The following is a 25,629-nucleotide window of genomic DNA, read 5'->3' on the forward strand; positions in this document are numbered from 1 at the left end:
AGTTCTCAGTTAATGTTCTCAGTTCCTACAAACTGGCAATCCATACCTGTTGGTACTTAGTGCTACACTCTTAACTCGTCCTACCTGATCATGGTTTTGTTAATATTTGTTTCTGTAACACTAATTTTAATAGTTTAACTTTTTTAAATTTTTAATAGTTTAATTTTTTAACTTTAAGTATATGAACTAATCTGAAATTCTTTAAAATACAACATATCACTAAAAATGGTAATCTGTCTAGAACAACCTTTTTCCTATATTCCTAAATAAAAATAAAAATCACAGGGACCATTTTTGTATTTTTCTCTCAGCTTGCATAGACATGAATTAATTATGTCTTGGACCTTTTAGAGGGAATTGTTTTTTCCTAAACCTGCCTTGATTTGACCTTAAAGCTACAGATGATGAAGATTATTCCCTAAGAGTCCTTGGTGATAAGTTCTATAGGCTATTTTGATCACTGCTGCCAACCTTTCCTTAAGATGCCCAGCTGCAGTGTCAGCCAGCCTATCTTGCTGACCTTGTCTGCCATGCTAAACCACCTTGTCTCAATTTTTTTGTCTGAATTGGGAACAGTGATCTTAATTCTCTTCTTATTTGAATAAGCATTTTCAACCTCTGGAAACTTTCAGCAGAAAGGGTGTTCCTCCTATTCCTCCCCCCCCCGCCATTATTCCTTTGGTTTTGTTTTTTTAACACCTTTCAAGTTATTGACTTCACCCACTGTGGATTCTGGTCCTGGATATAGTATTCTGACAATGGCTGACACAGTAAAGAGTCTATATAACTTACTATTCTTTAAATGCTTGAGGCACATCAAGGTCATATAAAACTGTCTTTATTTTGGCTGGGAGGAGGAAGGAGGAAGGAGGAAGATGGCCCATGCCCACAAGACTTCTGCAGTTTCTGTGTCTACTGTATTCGTCTGAGCTTATATTGTACCTTTACTGCTGATACATTTTCTTGCAGAAGGAGGATATACTACAGTACTTCATCTTCACTGTGCTTGTGCTGGCTCTCGGGGGAAATTTGGTCTTTTTAGTATGCAGTTCAAGCACTGTCTGAAAAGGTGTCATGGTTTGGATAATTTTTCAAACAAATTTAATACACTGATTTCCTTGGGATGAAGATCAAATACTGTTCCATCCAAGATGCACCTAAAGGGCAACTGTTTGAGATAAGTTTACTGAAACAGAAGTGACAGAATATCAATTTGTTTTCTAACTTCATGTCATATTTGAGAATCAAATAAGCAATTACATGAGAGTAAATTGGATTTATTTAAATATCAGATTTGCAGTCCACTTGTTTTATTTGATTGAGATAAAATAGCCCTTCATTTTACAGTAAACATGCTCAAATATTATATTTCTTCCTTGGCTTCTCCAGAGCTTGTAGTTTCTTCTCAGCCTAAAGTTGAAAACATTACTGATAGATAACATGTAACCAACTTACTTAAGACCAGAAGCCTTCCCTGTATAAAGGTGATGAATAGTCCCAAATCCCTCTTTCTTTGTGACGAGGTGACTTGCAAACTGGTGCCAATGTATTTGTGTTGACTTCTTCTGTCATTTGCATTTACCAAACTCCAAATTTGAATGTGAAAATAGGACTTCACATATAATGTGTTTGCTTAGTCCATGGGTGCAACCATATGTAAATATAGGTCAAAATTATATGACCAAAAAAGGGTACAATTTTATCTTCTGTTTTAGAAAATATGGCATTCTCAGATTCTTCCCAGACTTTTCCAAATGTTCAGATGCCTCCAAATAATCCAAATTGTCCTACTTAAAGGAAGCAGATTTCAGCAGTTTACTCCTTTCTGTTGTTCATCAAGGAGCTTTTACTGTAATTTGGTTTGTTACTAGATATGATTTACACAAATGTTTCTGCTCGCTAACACTATGTAAGGATCCTAGAGAGCTCAAAGGATTACTGAAAGGAAACTTAAGTGGTTCACGTCTAGGCCTCCTGCTCAAGATTAATGGTAACAGAATTACTTCCTTCCCCTGCTTTCCCCCACAATATATTTTGCAAAATGTGTCAAATCAGACTCTTCCAATTCTATATATTTTCTGAATCTGAATTAATTCCCATGGTGGGGAGGCAAAGATCATTTTGCTTTTGTTCTAGTTCATCTTTTACACATTAATTATTTTTGATATTCTATTATAGATTACTTCTGTATGAAAAACCACATTCTTTATCTAGAATTGTAATGCCCCTCTAGGCCAAACAGAATTTTGGGGGAATACATGAAGCTCTTTGCCAAATCCGTGAGCTACTGCGAGTCACTCCATTCTACACAAATCAAACTCCTGCATTTACAATAAATGGTGAAGAAACTCTAAACATGACAATTGAGGTTTTACCAGCCTGAAAATTATACCCCAACCATGATAACTGAAGTTCTGACAGCAATGAAACTGAAATTTGGCTGCCAAAACTGTATTTAGCTGTTTGTTCTAATGGTTGTGATCGCCATGAATTCTGAAAGGAATTAGCGATCTTGGTCCAGAAGTAGTCACAGTGTGTGCAACGTGCATGAAACAGCAGGTATCTACATGCAAAACAACAATTGTCAGCCAAAGGAATGATCTCAGTCAATTAAAGGCTAAATTACTCTCCGAAATGAACTACTCAAAGGAGTTGCCTACAAAGGCCTCAGCTGAAGCTCATGAGTACTGCAGTGTCTCATACTGCTGTTGCCCACTGGAGTGGTAAATGCAGCACTTGCTCATTGGGTGCTGCTAGCCTTTTGGAAACACTGAATTCACGTCTCCTTTTTCTGATAGGTAAATTGTGCTCTTTGCAAACATTTCTTAAGCAGTGATTTGGACCTTCTTATTGCAATTGTTTCTTTAGATCTTTTCAGTAAAAACATACTGTTTATTAGTTCATATGGCTGTGAAAGTATTTTTCTAGTATCCTACAATTTGCAGACAGGAAACATCAAGTTCATCTGTGTTTCCATGTGGAATTGGCAGGGCTCCTGTCCCTTTCGTTCACCTGCTAGCGTATTCTGTACAGTCATAGAAGATTGGATGGGAAGGGATCCTGAAAGTTGTTTTGCCCTCAGGGATAATCAGAAATGTTTAAGCCATTTTGACAGCTTATTCGTCTAACCTGTTTTTGTGGAGACTTCACAACCTCCCGAGAGGATCTTACCAGTGCTTAGAAAATTTTCTTAATGTCTTTATAAATCTTTTCTGTTGTACTTTTCTTGTCCGATCTTCATTTGGACTCAGAGAACAACTTATTGCCTTTCTCTTTGCAGCAGTCTATACGTATATTTGAAGGCCATTAGCATATTTACTAATACTTTGTCCAAGACGTGTGTGTGTATATATATATATTTACATTTATCTTTTCTTTTTGCATTGTAGGACATGCAGTCACATAGGGTGTGTCATAAAATTTACCATGTCCAGTGTTGCTCTATGCTACGTTAAGGACTTAGATAGAGTTTGCCCATTGGCTTTTAGCAAGAGGTGATAAAAATGTACACCAGCTCAGGAACAGGCCAAGGATAAAGTTCTTATTGTTCTACCCCCTTGGGTGCCTCATTGCTTCACTCAGGAAGTAATTTGCTTGGGTTTATATGCTGTTAGCACATTACTTCCTAGATATAGGGACTGACTTATTACAGCTTCTTTGTCAGTGGCAGCAGGAAGGATTAAAACCCAATCTTTTGCCCAGATCTGGTGACAGTGGGGAAGAGAGAGAAATGGAGATTAATTGGACTTAAGAGACTGCTCTTTGGTATGCTGGCCCAGGCAATACTCTGTTCAGAGAGTGGAGGGACTGTACACAGTGAACAAGACTTGAGACTTGCCTTAATTATTACTTTTCTTGCCAGTATCTGATTTATTTAGCAAATGAAAGTTTTCTTTCCCCCCCCCTGTTTTTCTGATGAAGCCATGGGTATGTCTCTTGACTACAGAAGGTAGGTCAGTGTCATTGGTAGGGTCTACACCTGCCTAAGGGCTTGGCTTCATCACTCTCTACAGATCTCTTCAGCAGCTGGAGCAGCTCACCTAAGCATGTTATTTCATAATCTGTGTGTGTCTTTATTGCCTTGTGTTGCCTTAGTCCTACCACCTTTCTTTTTTTGACTTCTCACCTTTCTTACCTCTTCAGCAATATCTCAAAATTCAATCAGCTGAACTGTTCATCTATAAAAAGAAAAGCCATTTTGAGATGTTCAAAGCTATTTTGTCAACTTGAAATGTTTTCAGTATGTATTTATGTGTACTAAGTGCAAATATATTATGTGATTCTCTTTTCTAATTATTTATGGCCCTTTTGTGATATTGCACGTCAGTTTAAATTTGCACCACTGCTGAAGTTATCTGACAGTAAGCCATAATTCTGACATGCAGTTACAGTGTTGTAAACAGTATCTTGTCTTACTGGTAAAGAAAGCCAACCTGGGAGGCTCTTCTAAAAGACTAACACAATAGTAGATGGGTTTATTTCCTGAGACTCTATAAAGAATACAGGGCTTTTTCTTTCAAAGGTTTTCGATAGTACCCATGACACTTGTGTTTTGTTGTTGGGTTCTCAGTTATTGTGCTTGGTCAATGATGATGTTTCACAGATTAATCCAAAAGAGGAATCAAATGGCAATGTGAGACAAACAGCAGCAGAGCTAGAAGGGTTCCTCCTTGTTCAGGGTACTCGTTTTCATTTCTCTATAGTAAGACTAAGTGCTCTTTTTAGCCCTTTTGCGCAATTATTTAGAAACCCAGGGAGGAGTTGCTCTTTTCACTCCTTTCCACTTCCTTCCCAATCCAGCTGTCAGAGGACGAGGTCACCATCCTGAAATGCTCTTTAATAGTGCTCTGAAGGGGAGCAGTTTGTAAGAGTGCTAATAGGCTTCTGACAGAGCCAACTGGGCAAGTTTAAACAGTTTTTAAATGGATAGTCTGAGCTATCTCAGACAAATTTGCTTGAAGAACTGTAGGAGTGTTCCTGTAAATGTATTCAGTAGAGTTATCTCCACCAGGGAGTGGTGACAAGTGGCTGGCATTGATAATCTCTCCCACTAAGACAGCTGGATGGGGAGATGATGTGTGTCTCCAGCTGGTTCCCAGGCCAGCAGTAAGTGCCACTGGCTGTATCTTCAGAGGGAACTTGTCTGCATATGAATGTTTTATCAGTCATATGCTCTCTATCCATGCGGACTTTCTTAGTTTAGTGTTAACCTTTCCCTAAATACCTTAAACAGAAGACCCTGTTATCCCTGTAGGAATTACAGTCTTATAAATAGTAATGGGAATTTACACCTGAGTTTAGTCCAGCATAACTTTTCCTTGTATCTTGAAACTTACTGTGCATCAGCTGAATTACATTAACTTACCCTATGTGTGCTCTTAGCCTATGATAAACTTGGTGATTTCATCTCAGTCATGCAGTAATAAAAATAAAAACAACAGATTATTTAAAGGCACTCTAACTGTTTCCAAATGAATTCCCATTTATTGTTTGTAAGGAGATGACTTTGCTATTTGAACAAACACACTGAATTTGAAAATTGGAGGTGGGAGAGAGATGGGAAGAAGCACTTAAAACTGTTCTTTTGACTACACCATGCACAGCAAAAATGGATTAAGGACCTGTTCCTGAGTTGATGGTAGTGACTGTGATTCATACCAAATTTAAAAACTTTATGAGGTCTGGTTTCATCATATTTAATTTTTAGTGAAATATTTTGTTTATAATGACACACCCCCCAAGTAAATCATAATCCAAGCTAGTGATGATAAAGGAAACGTGAAAGAAGAATGATAAATTTGGTGGAAATGCAGTATTATGAATTTCACCTGTATTTGATCTGCAAGTATCCATTGCATCTTGTGCTTATACCTTCGGAACACTTCCTCGGCATTTCAGAGCTCATATGGTAGAAAGATTCTTTTCGTCATCATTAAATCAGGTAGCACTTGAGGCTGCTTAAGCAGTGCAGTGATTACAGTCGATTGGGTGGCATAACCTTTCTGAAGGTTATTCTGACACCTACAACACTTGGTACTGTACCACGTGAAACTGAGAAAATGCCTGTGGTCATTCAGCAGGTTATTTTGCCATTTAAAATGCCAAAATTACTCTATCTGGCTAACAAGTGCCTGTGTTTCCATTTCATATACCATGTTAGCATTGCTTCAAAGAGCTCATCTTCAAAGAGACTTAAATTGGTTACATGCATTCAACATCCATTGAAATTCAATGGCATTTGGACACCAGATTCACTTGTCCACCTTTAACTACTTTGGCCTTAATTAGCAATAACCTTTACAATACCATTTAATCAACCAGTGATTCTCCATCTAGTCTTAATTTTTTTTTCTGATCTCTTACTGTGTGTGTGAAAGAAATGGAACTAATATCAATAGACCTCTTAATCTAGCTAGCTTTTGTGTTATGAATATGAGCCTGGCTTTCAAGCAGCTCCTTCTTTATGCTTTGCTTAGGGTTCTAATATTTGTGCTTAACGTCTTTGATGGATTAACGAGTAAAACCAAGCCTGTTGTGATATGCCTCTGGATCTATGTCTATTACAACTTTTCCTTGCGGCAAAGACAGTTCATAACGTTTCAGAGGCACAGAGAGCAATGAAATTATTTAATGTGTGTTTGGCTAGAATCTGCATTTCTTTGGAAGAAAGCTTCGCTTTTCTGTACAGTATTAGCAAATTTGCTAGTTTAGAGTGGAGGGAGGCAAGGGAGGTACTAGCAAGCCATGGAAGACAAGAGAAAAATAAGTTGGACATGAGGCCCAGGAATACTGAAGGCTCAGAGCTTGCCACAATACTGGTTTTAGGGGAATGCTCACAAGCCAAGACACTACGAATAGGCAGCAGTCTTTTGCAAAGGAAGGGTTAGAAATTTTACGCCAATATGAAGTTAAGAGATGATGCCCCTAGAGTCAGGTAAGTACGGTACAAGCCATTGATTGCAATATCTCACTTGCATTGGTGTAAGTCAGGAGCAAGCACAGTGAAGCCCAAAGATACACGCTGCTGTGAGAGCAGAATCAGGCATCATTTCTACATGCTGTGGGATTTATTTGCTGTTCAGGATTTACAGTCATCTCTGAGAACTGCTTCTTGCAGCCACAAAACCAAGTACATCCTACATTGAAGCACAGCAATAACAAGATTTGAATGTCATTAGGGGCTGCTCCTACACATCTTGTATTAAAGCAGCTAAGTGTTTAACCCGTGAATAGAGCTCCTATTATCTTTGCTTTTGAAACCTCAGTATAGATCACTTAACCACTCTGCAAGAAATCCCATGAGAGACCAACAACAGCAGCGAACAAAGTCAGGCAAAAAGGATTGTATCTGCTAGAGCTTTTTAAACACATTTTTCATATGAGTGCAGAATATTGCTCCTAATATAGATTAACCTAAGACAGATTTCTGCAGAGCATGAGGCTGTAAGAGAATTTAGCCAGATGATAGTTTTTCACTGAAAAGCTCTGCCAGTTATGTGCAGCACAAAGGATACTAATGCACAAAAGACATAATATGCCTCCTCCTTCACAACACGGGGCTTAAAAATAAACGTTACAGATTCTATCTGCATTTTCCATCTGTGCTCAGGTAAATCCAAGTCTGAGGTAAGAATCTGTTTCAGCGTAGTTCATCTAGCAAAATGAGCTACCAAATTTGTGGGTTCAGTTTCCAGGCCACAACGTGGCCATTTGAGAAGTTTCAGTGTTGTATATGGTCAGCTAGAGTCTCCTCAACAGTTGTGTAAATCTGGAGGACTGGGGTTGAAGAGGTAATAGAAGTGTGAGATCTACCTGTACATAACTGATTAAGAAGAAACCTGGAGCCTCTCTGCTGGCTAACAAGCAAATTAACTTATTCACTTCAATATATTTTATAAATAGTAACTGATCACTAACAAATGTATAGTACCCTGGCTTTTTACTTATGTTTTAATGCTTAAAACAGATGTCAGATTGACAGTATGCCAAACAAATCTCTTTGTTTAGTCACAGAAAAGTTATGTACTAAAAATGGTGAAACAGTCTGTTTCTTCCTCTGCCCTTAACCCAGTGACTTAGAAGGACTGACTTAAAGAGGCTCCTTCCAAAGGGAGATGGGGTCAGACTCCAGCTTCATCTTTGGCATTCCTTCTGAGATTGCCAAAAGATAATTGTGATGATGGCAGTTGTGTACAAAGTGAGGTGAAGAGATTAAGGCTATGAGATGGAATCAACCTGTGCTACCAGCCAGCTGCAATCTACTCTTTTTACGAGTGTTTTTGCAACAGTGTTTTAGCAATAGTTTTAAAAATTAAATGTAGGACTGTATATTAAAATAATGGGCTTACACATGCATGTATAAAATCTATGTTAAGATTTGGCTATATCCTGCTTCCTGGAGCAGCAACAGTGCTGGAGAACAGGTTTGGGATCATGACTATGCTGTGGACCTGCCCGTGTAGCAAATCAGAACATTTCCAGAGTACTCTCCGCATGATCTGATTATGGACTAGACTAGCTCTTAGTCTGGATGTCACCACAGGACTTGGATACAAATACACCTCTCTTATGAAATGTGAAGATGTTTACTGTTAGCCAAACAAATTATAGAAGCTCATTTCCTAAACAGGCCACCGCTAAGCAAGGGGAAACAGGGATGCTCACTCTCCCTCCTGTTCTGATCCTCTGAAGTATTCTTTCGTAGGTCTGCAATGGAGGAGAAATGAATCTCTCCTCAGATAAATCGAATAAGCTTTTGTTGAGTTGGGCAGTCTGTTTCCTAGTTCAGCTACAGGCAAAGCTCATCCGGAGACAATAACATGTTGCATATGAATTTTCAGGAAAACATACGTCATGCCTATTAGTGAATAGCACCCTGAAAAACATTTCTGAATATGCAGGTAGGAGAACAACTATTTCAAAAGCCAGTACAAATACATCAAAAAAAAAAAAAAAAAAGAACCTAAGAAACCACTGTTGATCAGTGGTTACATTCAATTTCAAGCCAAGTTTAGTTTCTGAATACTTTTAAACTGATTTGCATAGCATCATTCTGTAAGGACTCAACTCGGCAAAGCTAATAAGTACATGCCACCAAATTCAAGTGCTTTTCTGGGTTGAGACCCAATTTTTTACATTACAGGAATTTTCAGGTGCTTATTTAGGTGATAAAATATCTGAAGTATTTTATTGTAATAGTTCTTCAGGAAAAGAAAAACCTAATGCAAAACTTTGCTTTCACTAATCATCAAGAAGGGTGTGTCCCACTATTACATGAAACTGCAACTACATATTAGAAGCCATTCTAGGGCAAAAGAGAGCCATATATTGTAACTGTTACGTTGCTGAGAATGTAGATTGTATTGAATTGGATCGTTTATGTGTTGTCAAAATTTACTACCTGGTTCAGAATTAATCAGAATTAAAATTCACCATAACATTTTGTTTGATCTTAAAGGTGGCTTGCACAGTATATACAAATAACTTGCTATATGAGCTTCCTGAAGAACTTATTTTATACTGTAATTTAGTGTCAAAGACTTAGAGACAACAGGAGTATATTTGAACTGTTTTACGAGCACAGTGTAATCACTGTAGGGTCTACTTACTTATTTTCCCTTTCATTGAATAATATTTAGTTTCTTTTCTAAATCTTCTCTGCCTTTACAAGAGAGGTAACACTTATTAATGTCACTCCTGGGGCAAACTATTGTAATTTAAGTTCCAACCCCTAATCTGTATTCTGTGTGCCAAGGTGTTTTTACCCATGGTATCTATTTGTCTATTGAAAAATGCCTATACGTGTACATGCCTGAATTTTGTACACACAAACATCTAGGTAGTTGAGTAATTCTGCAATATGGCACATGCATTACGCACCTATGGTGGGTTATGGGGGAGTGCATTATTTGAGTTCTTACATGAAGAGTAGATGTCTCCTGCACCTCACATCACCGCCAGAACAGTTATCCTTTGTGGCAAACACCTCTTGGCCTTTTGGAGCAGAATGTTCTCCAGGCAAACAAGTTGTCAGACATGTGCTGTACCCACAACTTAATAATACAATGCTTGAAAGGAACCAGTAATTTCAGCAGGAACCTGTACTATCCAAAAGGTAGAACCACAGTCATGTAAGTATCTCCATCTTATCAGGCAGATCTGAAGGAAATAGAAGCAGCAGGACTTAGTACCTTGTGTATAATCTCCCTTAGTGAGGCCACAGAGAGCAAGCAAGGCACTACCTCCAGTGGCCCTTGCTGAGGAGTCAGCACATCGACAGTGCTCTGATGCGAGATAAATATCAGTTTTCAAACCTGATGGAACCATGATGGTGGGCACCAAACCACACCTTTTCCTTAAAGCTGGTTACAACAGTATGTGCTATACTGTGGTGTAACTTGGCCATCTCCCTATGTACATAATTTCTGCAGCTGCAGGCATGGAAACCAGTGAACAAACCACAGATTACATGTGAGTGCAAGTGATCACTATGTAGTAGCCACTGCTTCAGCATGGTCAGCGCCGTGGCTCTGGAAATTGCAGGCAGCTGGTATATTTTGTATGATGCTGCTGATGTGGAGAGATTGATGTACCAGCTCTTTTTCCTCCCAGTCCTTAAGTTCATCAAAGCAGAAATTATTATGAGGGCAAACCCATACGGATGTAGATAATTTCAAGATACTTCTGCTGTCTGCTACTGCAAAACTGCTGTTAGTTAGCTAGCTCACAAGGATTTTCCTCTGGCTCCTCAGTCTCCATAGGGCTTCAGGAACCTGCCTTCTTGTCTTACAAGGATGGGAACTTGTTCCCTAGAGAGTATGTTTGCTAGATTCTCAATGAATCTTGCATCTTTTGGTCCTATTTTTGGAGTTTTCGTCATTGTGATGGAAGATCTGGGGCTGAGATAAAAGTCAGTGCTTGAACCGTTAAAAATTAGTTAATTCTCAAAGATTGTAAAGGAGGTATCACCTTTACCAAATCTTGCATGATTTAATAACACTTCTTTGCTAACTTGGCTGGTAGGAACTGCAGCAGGAAATGCAGGCTACCTGTTCTGTTCCTCTCTCCAAGCGGGAACCAGCATGTTCACAGCCCCCCCACCCCCATCTTGGTCCAAGGGTTTGGAGAATTTATGCAGAAGTTCAGCAAAATTTCACTGTCACACACTGGCATATAGGACCAGCTCCACCTAGCACACTGTTTTCTGTGGGGCTACCCAGTGTGGTCAAGGAACACAAGTGCAACAGTGGAAGGCAAATGATCTGCTGAAGCTGCCAATATTGGGTTTGACATGATATCTAAACAATGTTCGCTGACATAAAAAGTTGCATTAAATCAATTACCAGAAAATGGCCCTGTTTATGAAGAACAGCCACATTGTTTTATTAGGTAATTTTTATAGCAAGCTTTCATATAGATGAACTTGTACCAGAAGCTTAAGAATAAAACTTTGTCTTTAAAATACTTTATTTTTCAGTGTTAGGTAAAACAAAAAAGTATTGAAATCTTTAAAAAGCTTGTTTCCTTTCTAGTTATTGTTTCTGCAGCAAACGATAGTGATGTCTCAATAAAAGTTTAGACACATGGAAAACATTTCAGGTGACTAGTAGAAAAAATCTCTACATTTACTTTGCATTGGTATGTCATTGTAATAAATGTAGTCTAAAAAACTTTCTGTTGGTGTTTTGAAAACCTAGATAATCATGCAAACACAATCTACAGTGTCACTCTTTGTGAAAAAGTCTCTTTTTTTCTTCTCCTCCCCTTTGATTTTCCTTTCTGGGGTTCCACCTGTCTTTTTCCATCAAGTGGAAAGACAAGAAAAAAAAAAAGCAAAACCCAGAATGAAAGCCCAAACCAAAGAAACAGTTCCTTCTGCATCTAAACAAAGTGCTATTTGCAACAGTCAGTGGCTGGTTCTAACTTAGATAATCCAAAGTAGGTCACTTTCATGAGTCTTCCAGACTTTCCAACTTGGTAACTCAGAAGGAGAATAATACAATTTTTAGTTAATGAGAGAACATCAGAAAAAAGAACTGCAGGAAGCTGTGAACTGCAGTATCTCCTTACTGAAGACAGAATGCCACATGGTAAGAACAGATGGGTAATCTTTCCGCGATTATCCTCGACCACTGGCTGAAAGAAAAAGCTGTCACAACACTGAGGGCTGTATATAAAGTACATGTACATGCATTTCCCCTCATCCCCTCATTGGTAGTAAAAGGTTATATATGCTAAGAGATTGTCAAGAAAAAGGGATGCTTTAATGTGATGGTGAAGGGAATAATTCTTCCATTTTCTTTCACTTCCTGAAGTGGAGTATATGCCAAGGTCCTGTACTAAATTTAACTCTCAGAAGGAAGAAGTAATATATATTCCACATGTATTATGTATTTTATATAAATTGAACATAGAAAAGTACCTGCTTTTATTGTTTTTGACTATACTGACAGGGAAATGAAAAATAAGGATTATTTCTGTTGCTAATTTATAGATACTCTTACCATAATGAAATGTTGGTGTTAAAAAATTAGCCTTTTGCATGTACGTTGACACCAGAGTTTGCATTTGCAAACTATTAAGTGGCAAAATGGAACAAGAATGGATTAAGAATGGCTTGCTGGAATCTCAGGTTTTACAAAACCACCAGAACTGAAGGGATTTCTTGCACACAGTGGTCACATCTCCATTGACTTTAGTTCTGCCAATGCATGATAAGAGAGAACCTGGCTTTTGTAACTCACTTGGAGAGTAGCTAGATGTAAAATGAGTATGTAGCAGGGAATCTTTGGGTTTTGTTTGTTTACGAAAAGAAGAGATGGAATAGTGAATATTCATGGTACAGTACACCAGAGTGGTGAGGAATGTCCATGTAAACCATAAAATGACTGGAGAACACAGAGTAAGTTAATAATGGTGCTGTGTTTCCAAAAAAATTGAGATACATTTCCCTGCCCTTTAAAGTACAGCAGCGCAACAGTGTTTAAAAACAAAAAGCAATGAGTTGGGAACTTGTTGCAGAGCAGATACCAAACCATAGTCTGAGATGTTGAAATTCTCAAAAGAGTAATTCCCTACCCTGTTTTGTTCTTTCAGATTTGATGCGTAGACCAGTAAAGACTGCCAGCCTTCTGGGGAAAAGGTGTATGTTCTCCATATGCATAAAGCTTTACTAAAATGATTAGGGGTGGTATGTTGTTCTGGCTAGTGATAGATGGAAAAGAAAAAAAGAATTTACCACTTCAGGGGAGAAGCCCAAACGTCAGGAAGATACCTCTACCGCTACTGCAGATTACTCGTAAAACAGTGCTCATGCTTGTGGCCTATTTTCAATCTTTTCTATTCCAAATGTGCATTCCTTAGGTGCTATGATTTTTTTTTTAAATCATAGGATTATACACAAATTTGCTAAATATTCTGGATTCTTCACAGATTATTCTTTTAAGATTGAGTATATTAGAGATATCTATTCTTAGACAAATCAATTCATTCCCAGATAATGCCTTTTCCCCCTTCACCCTGATAACATATATCTGAAATCTAAATTTTTATGTGATAGGGACATGACTGGTTTTAAGAAAAATTCAAATCTTCACACTGAAAGAACTTAGTCTTTCACTGATTACAGACTGTGCTTCTAAACCACCTATGAGTCAGCCTGTGAGTTGGAGTTCAGATAAGCCTGTAGTGTTTGTTCACCAGATGGACTGTAAGCTCTTCAAAGTAGAGGAAAGGATATTGCTTATTAACATTGCTCTCCACTTATTTCTTTGTACAAAGTCTGGTTACTTTATTCAATTTTAGACTATATCTACACTGTAAGGAGGAGGAAATGTATTTTTGTAACAGGATAGGTAAATCTAGCTAAGTAGATCAGAGTAAAAATTCTGCTGGAACAGAGTATGGTTCTTTTTTTATATCACTCTAAGTAGCCAAGATTGATACCCACCTCCTTTCAAACACACCCAGGCTGAATCTGCATACCTATGCAGAGGTGAAAAATATTTAAGCCAATTATCTGCTAGAATTTTAGAGCATATTAGTGAAGTCTCATTACTTATCCTTGCTTAAAACACCATCACTTTGACAGTTAAGTGCAGCCATGATAATACTTCTCTATTAAGAATCAAATCTGTTTTTTCTCCTATATACTTTGTGCTAGATACTAACAGTCTCATGTAACATGGGCAACATCAGGAATTTTCAGAGAGGTAACTCTCTCAACTGTCCTCTGTGTAACCAGATTAAATATTCTCTGATGCAACACAGCTCATTCAAGCTGACATTATTCATGAATGTGATAATAAGAAAAGTCCATTTCATGGTTTTATGTCATTTCTGATTTCAGTTTGTTCTTAGGATTTGTACAGTTCAGTTTTTGTGATTTTTTTCATCTTCAAATTCTCAAGAAGCTCGGCTTTGCCCTTTTTGCTTTCCAGTTTGAATCATCACAGGAAAAAAATAATTAGTTAAATTATCCTCCTTCTTACTTCTATTTGGCTGTTTTCTTTAGCAACAGAAAAAGGATGTTTTGAGCAGTTAGCAGTCATTGGTCATAGCACAGTTTTAAAAATGAGTGCCATATCTACTGCACTCTCCTTTCCAGATTTTGCATAATCTCTATAAATACAGGGAAAGGAGGGTGTTGTCCGAGAAGAAGCCTGCTCCTCTCCCTAGTCCACTTTTTTACTCAGTGCAGAAACATCTCATGCTGAGGCTCCCACCCATACACAGGGCAGACTTTACATGGAAGACTCAGATCTTTATGGCCTATAAATTATTGTGGTTTGGATACAAATCTTCTCTCCAGACGTGCTTTCAGTAGGACACATGTGAGAGTGAGCATGTGAGCATGGACTGCTGTTCCTCACTGCCTTATCAGTCACAGTAATTATATACAGAGATTAGGAAAATCCACAGACATTTTCTGGTATAAAAATTGCCACTGAAAATCTGGAGGAAATTTTCCAATAGGATGTAAAAATTTTAAGGAACATGGATCACAATTTGGTCATAATTACTGCTGTGCTCCTTTTATAGAGAGCAGCGTTGCCCTGTGCTAAAACATTGCCTGGCTTGAATGTTGCTCTTAGCCATTTTAAGGCATCTGTTTGAATGTGTCTCCCATTTCATAATGAGGTACGCAGGATCAGAATCAGACCCTGAGGTCTGTGGCTCTTCAGAGCTCTTGGTGAGCGTGTTCAAAGTCTGTTTTTTCATCTCCTTGAGCGCATCCTGCCCTCTAAAAGCCCAAGGGAAGGCTGCATGGGGCAACCACATGCTAAGACCACAACTTGCTTTTGAAGAGGAAGGCACTTAATTCCAAGTGGAAGACACTTTTATCTAGTATTTGTCAACATATTTGCTTGAGGGTATTTATAATGCCCCATTATTTGATGGTTCGGAATAAAAATATCCATCAACTTCCCAAGCTGTGCAGACTCTGTCAGAATATTCAAGAACACTTTTAATCTTTTTCAGTTTTGTTCAAATAGCTCACTTTACTGAACTGTGTGTCCAGCAAATCCGATGCATGCGCAACTGGTGTGGAAGCCTGGCACTGTCAAAATTTGTTATCACGGGCTCTCTGCCCATAAAGAGCAGTTCGCCATCACCACAGATGGCAAAAATGGACACTGTCCCATTGCATGAACTGAAGGTCAGCCAGATGATGCTCAGACTTCACACAGAAAGAAGCCTTTCCGTGCTGACTTCCCTTATTTTTTGTTGTTTGCCAGATGGGGGGGAAACGATGGTGTCTCTAAAGGCATACCTACGCTGCAAGCAGTCAAACCACTTGGCTACTGGCAGGGCCCATAGAGACTGAAGGCCCCACAGACTGAACGCTCAGGTCTACTCTGAGCAGGGTTGGAGCCCTTCAAAAGTAAAGACTGGTCAATACCTACCTGGCAGGGAAATTAACGAGTATAGGGGAGTTGTTGATAATCTGTATAAGTTTAATGATTTATCGACAAAATTTTCTTCCATTAAGGAGTGCAAGCTGTGCCGCCTTTTTGCTGTGGCCATTTTTAATGTGACCAGCTCGAACGAAAAAGCCCCATCTGAAACGGCTGCGGGTCAGTTCGGGGCAAACGGGCTCCAAGTCGGTTAAAAAAATAAAAAAAGAAACAGAAAAAGGGCCGAATACCAAGCCTGACAGGGCAGGAGCGGGTGAAGGCGGCAACCGGGGGTGAGGCGGCACCCTCGCGCCTCGCGCCCGTCTCCTCACGCCCGGTTGCCGCCCGCCTGCGCGCGGCAGCTTTCCCTCAGAAGATGGCAGTCGCCGCCCGCCCCGGCCGCCGCGGCGCCGGCCGCCCCCTCCCCTCTCCTCTCCTCTCTCGCCTTCCCGCCCGCCGTGAGGCGCGGAGCCGCCCCGCCCCGGCCCCTTCGCCTACATGCAGGGCCGGGGCTCTCCCGCCCACCCTCCCGCCGGCGGCAGCAGCAGCAGCAACAGCAGCAGCAGCAGCCCCCCGCTGCCGCTCCTCCCCAGCCCACCCTCCTCCTCCTCCTTCTTCTCCTCCTTCCTCTTCCTCCGCCAACCCCACCCCTCGCCCCGGGCTGGCCCGGCCTCGGGCTGCCGCGCCGCCCGGGCTCCCCGCCGGCTTCCCCCATCCCCACGCGCCGCGCACACCTCCTCCGTCCGTCCGTCCATCCGCCCTCCTCTCTCTCTCTCCCTCCCTCCCTCCTTCCCTCCCCACCTCCGCCCTCCTCCTGCTGACGTCTGGCTCTGCCCGGCTGAAAACTCCGTGCCGCGGCGGATGCGGCGGCTCTCGGGAGCGCGGCAGCAGCGAAGATGGTGGCCGCTCCGTGCGCCCGGCGGCTGGCGCGGCGCTCCCGCTCGGCGCTGGTGGCGGCGCTCACCGTGCTGCTCCTGCAGACCCTCCTCGTCTGGAATTTCACCTCCCTCGACGCCGGCGAGGAGCAGCGCGGCGGCGCCGCCGGCCGCGAGAAGCGAGACCGCGGCGGAGAGCAGCGGGCGCACCCGCAGCGCCGCGGACCCGCCGCCCCGCACGGCAAGGCGATGGTAGGCGCGGGCGGGGGGCGGCGGGAGGGGCAGCGGCTGCGCCCCCGTCTCACGGCGTCTCGCTGCACTTCTGTGGAAGGGGCCGCCCGGGAGGCGCGGGGAAGTTGGGGCGAGCGAGGCGCGGTCGCCCCAGGGCTCGCGTCCCGTCCGTCGTCGTCCCCGTCCCCCCCCCCCCCCGGCTTCGTGGGCTCCTTCCGCCGCCGCGCAGGTGCCGTGGTGCGGGTCCGGTCCCGCCGCGTGGGCTCCCACCCGCGGCCGGGGTCCTGGCTGCCGGCGCCCCCGGCACGGCCAGCGGCGAAGGGGCCGTGCGGTGGGAGCGCCCGTGGGCCGCGGCTGCAGCGCCAGAAAACGCGTCGGTGGGATCCTCTCCTCTCCCCAGTGCCCCTTCGGCAGTGCCTGCCTCCGCAGCGGGCATTTCGGTATCCCCGAACTTCGCTGGAGAGCTGATGCCCGATGCCTTCCTAAGGGTTTGTTTTACTGATACTTTTTTTTTTCCACCTGAGAACCGCACAGGGCGCTATTCTTTATTGCACCGCTCTGTCAGGCCCGGTAGGTGACAGGCAATGAAATCTAATGCAGTCGTTTCTATTAACCGCTAAAAACTCAAGGATACTGGAACTGTACCCTCTCGCCCTATCTTGTACCATTTTCTTCTGCAAACTCCCCAGTTTTCATTTAAATGACTCAGGCCTGGAACCGCAAGGGATTGCAAAGCTGGCCCTATTGCCAGTTACGTTTCTGGATTTTTTAATAGGCGCGTGAAAAAGCAAATGAATAGTGTTCGTGGTCAATTGATGCAAACCTTGGAAATGCGTGCCGGTGTGTACAACCGTACGTAGTATTCTTCAGCTCAGGAGAAGCTTCCTTTGGTTTTCATTTAATTCCTTTAGCAGTAGGCTTATGTTAAATAAGTGTTGCTTCTTAAACTATGCATGCATATTTTTGTCTGTTTCTGTTTACATCTTGAGAAAGCAAGAGCTTGAGGCTCAGAGGTGATTTACCCGCATAAATGACTGTGGGTGTTCTGGTCACAGAAAGGCTGCTGAGAACTGTGCCCTGAGCACACAAGTGTTCTGTCACTAACATTTGGGACAACTTTTCTGAAAGGTAGTATGTACCCATCCAGTGTGTGCAGATCCTGCTGTGCTTTCTAGATGTGAAAATTAAAATTCTTGCTTACTGAGTTCAATTTCTGTCTCTACATGCAATCTTATCTTGGTACTTATGTGTTCATAAATGTAACTATTCAGGCTCCACTATTTTTCGTCCAGCACTCTGACCTCTGTGTCTTTTCCTATCTGTCTAGTCTTTTATTCTTTTGTCTTTCATTCTTCAGCTTTTTTCTCTCTTGGTCTCTCCAGTGAGGGATATCAAAGGTTGGGCAGTGCTGGTACCCGGGCAGGTCGGGGGCTGGGAGGGGGCAGGCTGCACCTGAGGCTCCAGTCCTGCTCCCCAGCTCGCTTGGCTTTCTAGGAAATAATCCTCTTCTGTGAGCTCTGGGGCAGCATCAGAACAAGTACTGTTAGCGGTCGTCCTACAAACGTCCTGGCACAGCATCCGGTTTGCACCCGGTGCGTTGGAACAAATGCCGAGTTCAGGGCCGAGAGCTAATTGTTTCTGTGCTGGCGACACGCGGATGTAGATATGATCATTTTGATGCTGGCCGTTATGAATCATGCCTTTGTGCATACAGATTTGATCGAAGACCTAAAGATGGAGCACTGGGGTTCCGAATAGAAAACATGTTTTAAAACACATGCTGAGTGTACCTATTTTCCCCTCATTATCTAAATGACTAGTATGGATCACACTGGGCTGTCCCGCGATGTCTGACATTAGTATTAAAAAAACTCCCCAAACAAGGCTCAAGACAAGTGGCAGTGTGCTTGACAAAGTGCTTTGTTGAGGTGATTTAGCAATACTTCTTCAAGATGACTTTATGGTACTTGTGGCTTTGCTTAACCTACACACTGGGAAGTGGCCGCCATCCTTAAAATTACTTTGTCAGAATACAAACCCCCACACTTAAGCATCCATCTATTGATTAAAATGTGTGCTTGGTGGAAAAGTGATAGGGAAATTGGATTTGTGCAGATTTCTGCCTTAACAGCCTGGCAGCTAGCTTAAATTGGTAGGTGAAGTTCCCAAGCACTCCCAACATGCAAATGTTGATTTATCTAACCCTACCTATGTTGCCTGTCTCTGAGGCAGGCCCAGTTTTGATTTCAGACTCAGTTCATGAGGAAAATCTCTGTTTAATGGAATTGCGCAATACGGAGTTTGTGTGAAAGATCTTTCTCCTGTTGCTTTGTTTCCATATTACAATGCAATTTCTATAATGCCTGAGCAAAGTTATTATCCTTCTCAGTCCGTTTCCTATAGTTTGTGTGTATGTTAAATTGTTTTGCAGCAGTTGGAGAAGCTGGCTGGTGTGAATACAGTAGTCCCATTATATCCAAATGTCTTTGGGTTAAGCGCATCTGAGAGACCCTCCAAGGATTTTTCAAAGATTTCTCAGTTCAGTCTTGCATTTTAACTAAAAAAGAATATTAATTTTAATGTGTCTTTGATCTGTTAATGGAGTGGTGTGTTCAATATGTCTTTGAGGTGTATTTCCTTGAAAGATGCTAAATGTTTGTCTGTGACATAATACTTGATCACATTTTTCATTTTGAAGAGTGTTTAACACATGGGCACCCTGCTAACTGCCTTTATAAGAGTCTTTATACTTAATAGTTACACAAATCAGATTTTCAACACTTTGCAGAAGATAGCGCTTCTCAAACCTATGTCTGAAAGCTGCCATATGAGGTTACAGTGGTTTTATTTATCTTGTTTTTTCTTTGTCTCTGACCTATGTACAAGACTGAAATGGTGGTATGTATTTTACTTTACTGAGCTGGACATAAGTTAAGTAGCGTGAGGATTTGGTAACTTGTGTCTGTGGGAAAAGAAATGTAATTCTTTGAACCAGGTGTTTAAGAGGTGTTTAGATTTTTATTAAATGCTGTCAGATACATGTAATAAACAATTTCATTTGGAAAATGAAATAACATATCATAGTAAAAAATGTTGCCCTTGTACCTGTGCATAATTGAATATGAATTGCCAGCTTGGCAGGAAGAAACAATTTGGAATTGAGCTATTTTGCAACTGAAAACATTTACTGTGCTAGATCCCCTGGCCAGCTACATCTGGAGCTTTCATTACTCATAAGCAGTTTCCTGCAGTTGTTCCATATTTAATTAAACGAGCTTGTAGATATCTTCAAAGTAGTATGAATTGTATCGATAACAGTGATTTCAGTGGGTACTTGCAACCACGTATGATTTTTGCAGCTTGTCAGCACCCTTCGTAGAAGCTTTATTCATTCAACAAAACTCAAGCATTGAAAGCATGGAAGAATTCAGGTACCTTCTAAGAATAGGTTGATTTTTATGTAAGGGTCTTTATCTTTGAAGAGCATGGAACAGCTTTTTGAGAAAATACCATAGGCCTGCTGCTTAGTCTCAGGCTTTTTTAATGCAGCCTGCTAGTGATGGTGGAAGGGACTTGTTGGTGGATGTTGTGTCTGGGGAGCCCAAAAGGAAGAAGGAGGAATGCAAATCCCTGCTTCAGGGCTGCTGCTGATGAGGGATGTGATGGTAGAGCATCTGCTGTGGTCTTAGCTCACGCCCAGTGTTGCACTGTGAGGCAGTTGTGTGTCGCAGTGATGTGCTCACGTTACTCAGCTGTGGCCTCTGCCTCGGAATTGGGCATTGAAGGCAATGTCTGTGGGTACGTAATGCTCCTTCATGCCTCGTGGCACCACTGGGTTTTCATTACTGCCTGTTTTACCATAAAGTAAAAATGCCAGTGCATTGTTACTGTTAGCTGAGTGAAATACAGCTCTTGCCTGCTGGTGTGGGAACAGAGCATTTCTTTAGTCTGAAATTTTGTGTATTCATTTTAAAGAAATGGTGTGTTTCTTTCAGCATGAAGCTGTCAAAGGAACCAAACAGTAGCTTAAAATGTCTAGAACTGTAAAATGAAAAGACACTGTTGTGTGTTTGGGGATGGTGAATATTATGTGTTTTAACTCCAAGCAGAAGTTAGGTAGGGAGGACAGTCCTGACAATCACTAGTGCCTCTCCTCCTTATTTTCATCTCTGTAGTGGGAGATGCGGTATCTCTTCTTCTCCTGGGAATGTGGAGAGTGAGGCTGGGTCCACTGTTCCTCCATGGATTGGTCAGCTGAATTTGCTCAAGCAGGTTATTTTTTTCTTTCCTGTTCCTTCCTTGTGTGCTGATTTTGGCTGAGGTAGAGTTAGTTTTCTTCACAGGAGCTAGTATGGGGCTATGTTTTGGATTTGTGCTGAAAACAGTGTTGATAACACAGGGAGGCTTTAGTTACTGCTGAGCAGTGCTCACACAGAGTCAAGGCCTTTTCTGCTCCTCACCCCACCCCATCCCACCAGCGAGGAGACTGGGGGGGCACAAGGAGTTGGAGGGGACACAGCCGGGACAGCTGACCCCAACTGACCCAAGGGATATTCCAGACCATGTGAGGTCATGCTCGGCATATAAAGCTGGGGGAAGAAAAAGGAAAGGGGGGGACATTCAGAGTTACAGCATTTGTCTTCCCAAGTCACCGTTAGGTGTGATGGAGCCCCGCTTTCCTGGAGATGGCTGAACACCTGCCTGCCGATGGGAAGGAGTGAATGAATTCCTTGTTTTGCTTTGGTTGCGTGTGCAGTTTTTGCTTTGCTTATTAAGCTGTCTTATCTCAATCCACGAGTTTTCTCACTTTTACTCTTCTGATTCTCTCCCCCATCCCATGGCAGGGAGGGGGGAGTGAGCAAGTGGCTGTGCAGTGCTTAGTTACCAGCTGGGGTTAAGCCATGATGCCTTATTACCTCCTGGTGATGCATACTGAGCTCCACCAGGTTAAAGATGCAGGAAGCCAAAAGTTATTGTAATGTCTGCCTAAACTCTGTAATATCTGTTGGTTACTGAAACTAGGAAAGGCATCCAGCTGTTCCTCTACTCAATGGAAACAGTTATAAAAACTACAATCAGTTGTAACTGAAGGCAAAGTAGCAGCAACTCCATAATGCTGGAGAAAACTAGGGGAATCGTACAGCAAAGAAATCCTAGGAAAATTTACTTCACTTTTTGTAAAGTCTATCCAGCAAATATTTCCCTCCTGTCTTTTCCAAATGCTTCCCCAAAGTAGGAATGGTGCAGAATTCACCTTGTGTATCAAGCAGAAGCTTGGTGTGTTTTTTCAGGTTTGGAAGAGTATTTGCCCCTCTAATGTTTAGATTCTGCAGGTGGATTCCCAGTGCTTTTTTACCAGAAACAAACACACAGCCTGGACCTACCCTCTGCCGAGCATATCAGTGTGTTATCCATGTGGGAGGTACTTAACAGGTGAGTTTCTGCACAGTGCACAGGTTTCAGTATAGCACCTGCATGAAAGCATAGCTTTGCACTGGGGTGGTAGCAAGGTGGGCATCAAAGGAGAGAGCTTCTGCCTTGGGTAAAGAACTGAGCTACTGCTGGAAGACTCAGTGTTGTCGTTGGGAGTTCACTCTGCAAAGTTGCACTTAAGCATAAAACAATCTGTTGAGCTCCAGAAAACAAAAGAGTTTTCAAGAAAAAAAGAATTATTTCACCCCTAATTTATCCTTTTTGCTTAAATCAATGAATGTATAGGTTCCATACATGATGACACAACCAGATGGTACCTATTTAAACATCTTCCCTTCTAAGTAGCTTGTTGATATAGATGTGTGGCCTCAGTAATTTCATCTCTGAACACAAGAAATGAGGGGAAGAAGGTTTCCAGAAAAATTTCCAGACCTGAAAGGTGCAAGGGAGCTTAATGTGAACTAATCATTTATGTGTTAAACTTTGGTCTGGTGTGAATCAAGCTCTGGAAACTGGGTCCTCGCTTGTTTTAGTACACCTGCTGGTCTCAGTGAAACAGCTTAGTTAAGGTACCTTAGGTCATCAATAAAATTAATGGCATCGAGCTATTATGTGGCTAGAAATCATATATTTCTTAGAGAATGGGTCCATAGTACTGGCTTGACCATTAAGTACAGTTTTGCTAGTTAACGGGAGCTTAATCACGCTGCAGTACAGCTTTTATAAGAATTGAAAAGGAGAATGGAGACAACTAATCATTTTGTAATGGGAAGGGGGGGAGACAATACATCTGCAGCTAGAAGCTGCATAATGATTTTTACGAAGCCTTAGCACTTAACAAGGCACATGTTAATAAAACAAACAAATCTTTTCAGTAACAGAGAACTAATGTATGCATTATTTAAGAAGAGTATTAGAGCCAGATTAGATTGATGGACTCCTACAGCAGTTACCTCGTTAAGCATCTTCTCTGTGGGGATGTGGGAAGGTATTATATGAAATGGATCTATGTTAATTGGTTATGCCATCGGAAGTCTTTTTCAGGCCACTGGTGTATTTTTTGTTGTGTTGGTTTTTTATTCTTTAATGTATGATGGGATTTTGCAGATGTTCCCTTTGAAATAGAAGCGTTTTCATTTTTTTTAGCAAGAGAAGACCAGCTGTTGTACAGGAGACATACAAATCCCATTTATTTCTTGTCAGCTATTGCAAAGTGGGTACTTTTTGGTGTAAAAGGCTCTCATTACCTGCCACATCTCAGCTGTATTGAGAAATATTTTTCAAAATATTTTTTTCCCTTCAGCATTGAAAGTCCATGATATGTGATATAGCATCTTATTAGTGCTTGGTGAAGGGACAGGAGTACAATGAATGATGAAGTGAACTTAATTTGTAGGAACAGTCAAATTATATAAGCTCAAGGATTAATTTTAATCAAATACTTCCTGATTTTTCTTTACAGTGTTAAAATTAGCTCTAGCACTTCACTGGAGCTTTTACAGCGACTCTTTAAATGGGCTACAATGTCCTGTATTTTTTTCTCCTAATTTAGGCCGATAGGGTGTCTGATTTGGGCAGATGCAGGAGCATCCCTGCACAGATACTCGCAGGGTGCATGAGTGCTGGCGTGTGTAACTGCTTTTATTAATGCAGTTTATGAGTAGCAGCACTTTCAAGTGTTCTAGTCTGATTTTTAGACTTGGGAACCTCAGACCCTCTTCATTTTTTAAGTAATGGTAGGCCTTTGATGCTGTGCCTCAGAGTATGTGTTGAACAGGAGAGTGCTCAGTGGGAGCAGGGAAGGTCGGAGTCTTGGTTGCCTTCTCCCATCAGTAACCTCTTGACATCTGTAGCAAAGCATTTAGAGCCACATAGCTAAAAGTGACATGTAGTTTTGGGGTTTTCAGTTATTGACTATCCAGACTAGTCCTCTTTGGTCTGATAATTGTGTTTTGTTGGTTTTTATTCCTCCAGAGGAGCCGAGGCCTGGCAGGTTCCAACTTTATTTGTCCCGTTCACGTTTGGTGCAGCTGTCCCCTTTTAAGCACTTAAGCTGGGGCTGAATCTCACAAACACTGGGTTGCTAAGTTCAGGCAGTCTAAGGCCTTCTGATGAATACAGAGAGATGAGTGCCTCCAGAAGGCAATTCAGCTTGCTTGAGGTCTGAATCTCTGCAAAAGCCTGCTCCTCTGCACTGGCGAGGGAGGGGGGCTGAGGCAGTGATGCTCAGATACCTGCTGTGCCGTTGTAGGAATCCATTCCTTCATACACCAGGCCTGTCGTTTTTCTTCCCCAGTCTGCAAAGTGTGCTTAATTAACTTCCCATCTTTATGGAAGTGGTGTTGGTTTGAAGTAATCAATCCTTGTGAAATAGTTTGAGATCTTCAGTAAAGACTGGGACCAGCTTGTCAGCTGCCGTGCATTGGCATAGCTCCATTAAAGTCAGTACAGATCAGTGGAGGATTCTGGACCCATAAATGTAATTGTTATAATAATAGCGTCAAACAAGTAATCATTATTTTTACTCTCTCTTTTCATTTCAAAATGAGAAAATTATTTCCTCTTGGATCAGTGAAAGTAATTTACATTACGCACAATAATGGTCTACATGGAAATATAATTATTATTCATTTGTATGGCACCATCTGGGCACTAGAAGCTTTACAGACAAATGTGAGGAAAGGTCCCTGCCTTGAAGAGCTTACAGGCTGAATAGCAAGTATAGCTGCTAGCACTTAACAAGAGTCACAAGCATAACTTTTGCAGTATTACATCATGGATCTTTTCAGCACAGGACTTCCACAAACTCTTCTTCAGTGATTTCCACTCACTGATTGGAATTTTTCTGTGATTGGCACTATACAGCCTAAGGGTAGGATGAGTCAAAGGATTGATTAGTGTGGATGGATCAAGAAAGAAATCATCAAGAGGCTAGTATTATAAATTGGCTGCCCAGCTTTTTTCAGGCAGGTAAAGGAGATTTCCAGGCTTCAATTGGAAGGAGAAAATGGTCTCAATGCCTTGTGGACCTGCACCTCCTATGGAGTTACTCCCAAGCTTTACATCAGATACAGGTCTGAATGCTTTACTGAGTTTGAGTATGAGCTGAAGCGAAAAGACCAGACTTTCTAATTGTGTGGATATAAAAATTGAGCAACATGGAACGTTGCCTAAACTTATATATGGTGTAACCT

General features: G+C 41.5%; 1 protein-coding gene across 3 annotated transcripts in view; it reads left to right on the forward strand.

Moving 5' to 3' along the window:
- Window positions 1-16,692: 16,692 nt before the first annotated feature.
- Window positions 16,693-25,629, forward strand: part of XYLT1 (xylosyltransferase 1) — a 214,410-nt gene continuing 205,473 nt past the window's right edge. For all 3 annotated transcript variants that reach the window (XM_049791716.1, XM_049791715.1, XM_049791717.1), the window contains exon 1: window positions 16,693-17,023. In XM_049791716.1, coding sequence (XP_049647673.1) covers window positions 16,793-17,023 — 231 coding nt within the window. In that variant the 5' untranslated portion in view covers window positions 16,693-16,792. The remainder of the gene's footprint in view (window positions 17,024-25,629) is intronic.

This window comes from Accipiter gentilis, chromosome 33, assembly GCF_929443795.1.
Source record: "Accipiter gentilis chromosome 33, bAccGen1.1, whole genome shotgun sequence".
Taxonomy (NCBI): Eukaryota; Metazoa; Chordata; class Aves; order Accipitriformes; family Accipitridae; genus Astur; species Astur gentilis.